Source organism: Carassius gibelio, chromosome A25, assembly GCF_023724105.1.
Source record: "Carassius gibelio isolate Cgi1373 ecotype wild population from Czech Republic chromosome A25, carGib1.2-hapl.c, whole genome shotgun sequence".
In the NCBI taxonomy this organism is placed as follows: Eukaryota; Metazoa; Chordata; class Actinopteri; order Cypriniformes; family Cyprinidae; genus Carassius; species Carassius gibelio.
The window spans coordinates 6395946-6402366 of NC_068395.1; the positions used below are offsets into that span (position 1 = coordinate 6395946).

A 6421-nucleotide genomic window follows, 5' to 3' on the forward strand; every position below is an offset into this window, starting at 1 on the left:
TTACGGAATTTGGGGATGACGTTGAGGTGTTGGTCGATAGGGGGCAGCAGCGCGTTAATTGTACTCACTGAAGCTGACTGTTAAGAACTGCAGTAACTACGGTATTTTGACACAATGCATCACAGTAAATGATTCATAATGGACTGAAAGTACGTTTTTATTTTTGCCTATTTATCTATTTATGCCTGACTTCTTTCTTCTTTCTTTACAAAAAACAGAATTGTGACATACATTTGGGTGCCATATTTGGCCCTTTTTTGTTTCTCAAAATCAAACTTAAGGCAATGATTGCAAAACAGAGCAAACAAATACGATGTTTACATAAATGGTCTTTATTTTTATGTATTTATTTTAGAAGATTTATGGTTTAAGGCTTTATTTTGTGTAGTTTTGTAAGGTTTACAACACCACATATATTTAGGGGAGCATTTATGTTCAGATCTAAATTACTTTGTAAAAGATTAGTGGCACAATACACTTTATTGTTATAATTGTATTATATTATTGTATATTATTGTTGTTTATATATATATATATATATATATATATACAGTACAGACCAAAGGTTTGGACAGACCTTCTCATTCAAAGAGTTTTCTTTATTTTCATGACTATGAAAATTGTAGAGTCACACTGAAGGCATCAAGGGGTTATTTGACCAAGAAGGAGAGTGATGGGGTGCTGCTCCAGATGACCTGGCCTCCACAGTCACCGGACCTGAACCCAATCCAGATGGTTTAGGGGTGAGCTGGACCGCAGACAGAAGGCAAAAGAGCCAACAAGTGCTAAGCATCTCTCGGGGAACTCATTCAAGACTGTTGGAAGACCATTTCAGGTGACTACCTCTTGAAGCTCATCAAGAGAAAGCCAAGAGTGTGCAAAGCAGTAATCAAAGCAAAAGGTGGCTACTTTGAAGAACCTAGAATATGACATTTTCAGTTGTTTCACACTTTTTTGTTATGTATATAATTCCATATATAATTCCACATGTGTTAAGTCATAGTTTTGATGCCTTCAGTGTGAATCTACAATTTTCATAGTCATGAAAATAAAGAAAACTATTTGAATGAGAAGGTGTGTCCAAACTTTTGGTCTGTACTGACCAAATATATATATATATATATATATATATATATATATATATATATATATATATATATATATATATATATATATATATATATATATATATATATATATATATATATATATACACAAAAAAATGCATGTTGCATACTAGCTACAGACCTTACAGTCCTGTGTTTTCTGAGCATGTGGGATTCAGAGCGGAGGATTACAGTGACATTAATGACAGGTTTCTCACCTTTTATCTCTCCACTGTCAGTCCTGACAAACTATCTCTTACTTGCTGCTAAATAATGTATCACCTCATTAAAAAGAAGACTAGAGGTGAAATGGGGTGGATTTAGGTTTTATTGGCCGGAAGTAAAATTGATGTGATCTAGGCCAAAGTTCACTTGACAAGGCATTAAGCTTTGCTGTTAAAACGGTGTTCAGAAATGTTTTGGAAAGAGGGCATTGATGGACTTGACCTGTTTAGCAATTATTAAATTATAATGCTTCTCTTACCATATGGCATATTTTCCCAGTCATTAAATATATATATGTATATATTTTTTTCCTACTTCTTAATGCTACTTGAAGTATTTGTTGACCTATTTAGCAAATTATAAATTGTAATGCTACTCTCATCATATGGCATATATTTGTTCCAAATAATAATAATAATTGTTTTTAATCTTAACAATATTATATTTGAAGTATTTGTGGACCTGTTTAGCAATTATTAAACTGTAACTACTCTTAATATATGGCATATGGAATATATTTATTTATTTATTTACAACAATGCATATTCTTTATAGGTCAAGTATCAAGCATCCTAATCCTAATAATGTATTAATTATTCATGACATCAACAGTCAATGTAAAATACATAAATTCTCTCTTGCTCTGTCCTTGTGATTATGCAGATTATTGATTTATTTATTTTAATTAGTTATTTACAAGTATGCTTATTCTATGTAGATCAAGTATTTAATCAACAGTATGGGCAGAAATGTCCTGTAAGGGCAGCCACTTGAGATAGAGGAAACGTAAGACTGGTGAGAATGGTTTGGTCCTTTAAATCCACAGTTTCACAGACAGGGCTTAGACTAAGCCAGTATTAGGCTGTAGTTCAATTAGGACATTTAAGTAATTTTTAAAAGCACGCCTTAGAAAAAAAAAAAAACATTCCTGGTGTGCATCTTGAGACAAAACAAGGGCAGTGACATATTTTAAGATCAACCAGTACAGGTTTCTTTCAGTTGAAACAGCTCAGATTTACATTTTAGTCTGGGACTAGGCTTAAGCCTTGTCTGCGAAACTGGCAGACAAAACATTTTCGGCCAACTAATCGGAAGAAAGTTTCAGGGCTGTGTCTGGGTATAGATGAGCAAATCTCACAAAGGATGTTTAAACATGTTTTGGGCCATGTCATATCTCACTCCAAAACCAAATTATGTAAATCAATAATAATAATAATAATAATAATATGTGGAATACTGTAATTTGTATAAAAAGTATTATTCATTTGATAATATAATATAATGATTTGGAGTAAATGTTTTGTTTGTCTGGGTCATATTTCACTTTTGTCCAATAAAATACATATCCAAATTGAATATATGTTTTTTTACACCATGATAGTATTTGTTATATGTTAATTGATGCATATTTATAATATAATATAATAGAATAGAATATAATGATTTTGAGTATTTATTCATTTATTAAGAAGAGACCTGACACATCTTTCTCTAACAGGTACAGTAAGTTCATATTAGATATATGATAAATTAGATCAGGAACTTTCACTGTGAAGATTCTTCACGTCAGATCAAAGAGCAAAAGAGATTTAGGCCTTCTAAAAATACCAGTGTGTTCATAGTAAGACAGCATGTTTCTAGTTGTAAGTAGATTATGTCAGTTTACCTGCGAGGAGAATGCAGCACCGCACGTTCACCTCAGTTATCGTGGACATTTTCATATGATCAGCATCGTGAGTTGTGGACAAAGACTGTGTTTCAGTATGGGTCAGATTCAAAGCGATGAAGATAAAGAAGTGGAACTATCAGACATCCAGCCTCTTTATACCAAGTTCATGAGAGAGTGCCCAAGTGGAGCCCTGCATCTTCACGAATTCCGCAAGATCTTCGGGATTCAGAGCACATCAGAAGACGAGGCTTTGTACATAGAAACCCTCTTCAAATCTTTTGACACAAACAGGGTAAGCGCACGAGTTGAAAAGGTCAACTATTTTTTTTATTTTTTACAGAATTTCATTTAAATTATTAAAATGAAAATGTTTAATTTCCTTAAAAATTGAGTGCTGATTGCGAAGCAGCAATTTCTATGCATAATCTTTGATTTGCTAATCGGCTGGAAATCATTCATGTTTCTTTGCAGGATGATGTTATAGACTTCATGGAATTTGTAGCAGCCGTCCACCTGGTTCTGAGAGGCAAACTGGAGGACAGACTGAAATGGTCTTTTAAAGTTTACGACAAAGATGACAACGGAAAATTGGACAGGCAAGAGGTCAAACGTGTTATAAAGGTAAGAGTGGTCTTGAGTCTCGCCGTTCTCATCTTTTTTTCCCCCCTCTTCTAATGGGTTTCTTGCTTTTTGCTTGGAGATTATTTGCCAACTTCAGAGAAACCACATCAACATGACACCCGGTGACATTTGCGACAGGATATTTGAACATTTGGATGAAAACAAAGATGGTAGGAGCCTGTTTTTCCTTGCTCAAATAAATAGATAAAGACTAAAACGTGTAATATCTTGGTGTAAACAGCTAAAGGTACATTATATAGCCAAAGACACAGACCATATGTGTAGGCTTAGACTGTTGCTAAATTAAGCCTGTCAGTGGTCAGGGAGGGAGAGGCGTGGGGGCTGAAGAAAGAACTCATTAAACACTCTTCCTCTTCCTCTTCACCAACAGGTCAAATTTCCCTGTCAGAGTTCATGGAAGGGGCGAAAAAAGATGCCTCGATTATGGACCTCTTAAAACTGGACACTAATGCACGTGGCTGGTTCAGGAAAAACTGGGCGAAAAAAACAGAGTTTTCATGAGTTCAAGGCCCATGGACCTCTTACAGTCTTTCAAATGTTGGTGACTGCAAATGGGAGAGACCTGGTATGGAGGTCAGAAAATATTTGCCTTCTGTCACAAGTGACGTGTGTGCCTCACCATTGAGCTCATTGATGTTCAACCAACTCACATTTCCTTCTTCGTCTGGTGCTAAAACTGATATAAGAGCGTGAATCGTATTTTTATAGAGGGAACTATAATCATGTTCTGCAGTAAATTTTACTATATAACCCATTTGTATCCTTTGTAATTAAGAAGCATTTTTTTTTTTTATTTCACAATTATGTTATTATTCAGGCATAGGCAGTCCTGGTAATATTATATTACATTAATTAATATTATTATCAAAATAATTTTTTCTATATTATACATTATTTATTTGTCTTTACAGTGCATCTGTTATCTTACTGTTTAACCCAATTTTATGTAAAAACAATCACTTATATTTCACTTGTATTATAACTGTGCTGATTTTTATACCATAAAATATATTATTTACGTTCATACTGTACATATGTAATTTTACTATTCAACCCAATTAATTTTCATGTAAGAATCTATATTTTTTACTTTTTTTATCACAATTATGCTATAATAAGATTATAACAATACAATATATAAATTATTATTATATTATTAAAATATTTTTTTTGTAATATTATGACAATGTCTTTTTTTTGTTTGTTTATTTATTTAACTGATAACATATAACTTGTAATGCCTATAGAAGATTCTTTCATTTTTGTGCTTTTTATATTTATAACTTAAAGGTGCTATGTGTACGTTTTTCAATGTAAAATGCTTTCCCATTGTGCAGTGTATAATCAATATGCAAATGAGCATTGTCCGATTCTGTGATATTTTGAACAATGAGTGCTACAGCATTGGCTTAAACTATCCTTTAAGATCTTGCATGCCCACTGGAATAAATTAATTGACTTCAGAAAAGAACATTGACTATGCCCTTTTAATAAGTGGTTCTTCCATCAAGGAAAACACTTTCCCTAAATTTTTTTCTGGAGGGGACACCACACACCAAGGTCCAGTGGCCATGGAGCTTGTCATATCACAGTCACCAGCATTTGCTGTTTGGGCTGGACACTGCTCTACTACTCCTCCAGAGCCTGCTCAAGTCCACGAATCACCTGTCCTTTCACGGCCAAGGAGGCCATTCCTTAACTCTCTTCTTGCCCTGTTACAGCCAAAGATGCCGTCCTTGAACGGTCTCTCTGCGCCCTATTTCAGTCCCACCTGCGCCATCTTGGTGGTCCCCTGCACCATCAGCCCAGCTGAAGTGGTTTTAAGCCTTATCTTCTCCACCGTAGAGAACGTCTGACCTGTCTGCTCTGCTGTCGTGGTCATCTGCTCTGCCGTGGGGATCTTTGGTCCCGTCTGCTCTGCTGTGGTGCTCTTCAGCTCCGCCTGGGCTTCCTGCTCTGTCAGCTCTGACCTGGAGGTTTTCTGCTCTGCCTCAGTCTCCAGATCCTCTGCCTCCAGCACATGGGCCTGGTCCTCAATCCCTCCCTCGTTCCGCCTCTGCTCCACCGCCTTCCTGGACTTAAGTCTATTCTTGTTGAGGAGCGTCTGGAAGCTAAAAATACTGGATTGTTATGATCACCAGCTGGAGTGCCCTTGAGAACCACCTGGGGGCACTCTGCCCCAGACAGTTGTCACATTCTCACAGACTACCATAATCCTTTGCCTGGACTCATCACTGATTTCATTTACCTATGTCTCTTCACCTTTACATTTATGCATTAAACAGACTCTTTTATCCAAAGTGACTTAGAGTGCACTCAGGTTATAAATCTTCTAAAATGGTATGTTTGTTCCCTGGGATTTGAACCCTCAATTATTTGCACTGCCAATGTAATGCTTTACCACTGAGCCACAGGAATACCTCATCAGTCTGACCCTTTAAAATAAAAAGCTGCATTTGAATCCTCAGCCTTTGTGTCTCTGTGCAGTAACTTACAAGTCATGTACACGCTTTAGAGTTCTTTTATCAGGTAAATGTCATAAACTGCTTATATTTAATGTACAAATGATTTATGTGTATCTTGAGCAGCTCATCTTAGCAATATTGAGGATAAAAAAAATGCTTGAATGCTCAAGCTTATTATACAGGGTTGTAGAATCTGTGCATGAATAAGGGCTGTAATCAAACAAATTCTGCAGAAAACCCAGCCTGGAGCCAGAAGCTCATTTATAATTCATGTCTGCATGAGTTCACACATGCCAGGTTTACAGGGCATGTGA

The 6421-nt window shown here is 35.7% G+C and overlaps 1 protein-coding gene across 1 annotated transcript; it reads left to right on the forward strand.

Annotated features, from left to right (window-relative positions):
• Positions 1-3094: 3094 nt before the first annotated feature.
• On the forward strand, positions 3095-4461 carry LOC127947475 (guanylyl cyclase-activating protein 2-like). Its single transcript, XM_052544632.1, has 4 exons — positions 3095-3292; positions 3472-3621; positions 3701-3791; positions 4013-4461. Exons 1-4 carry the CDS (start codon positions 3095-3097, stop codon positions 4141-4143), a joined length of 570 nt encoding a protein of 189 aa, XP_052400592.1. The 3' UTR covers positions 4144-4461.
• The last annotated feature ends 1960 nt before the right edge of the window (positions 4462-6421 follow it).

Coding starts and splice junctions, on each gene's coding strand:
- LOC127947475 (XM_052544632.1), top strand. CDS start 3,095: ATGGGTCAGATTCAAAGCGATGAAGATAAAGAAGTGGAACTATCAGAC. Junction 3,622..3,700: donor AGGTCAAACGTGTTATAAAG/GTAAGAGTGGTC, acceptor TTTTGCTTGGAG/ATTATTTGCCAACTTCAGAG. Junction 3,792..4,012: donor TTTGGATGAAAACAAAGATG/GTAGGAGCCTGT, acceptor CTTCACCAACAG/GTCAAATTTCCCTGTCAGAG.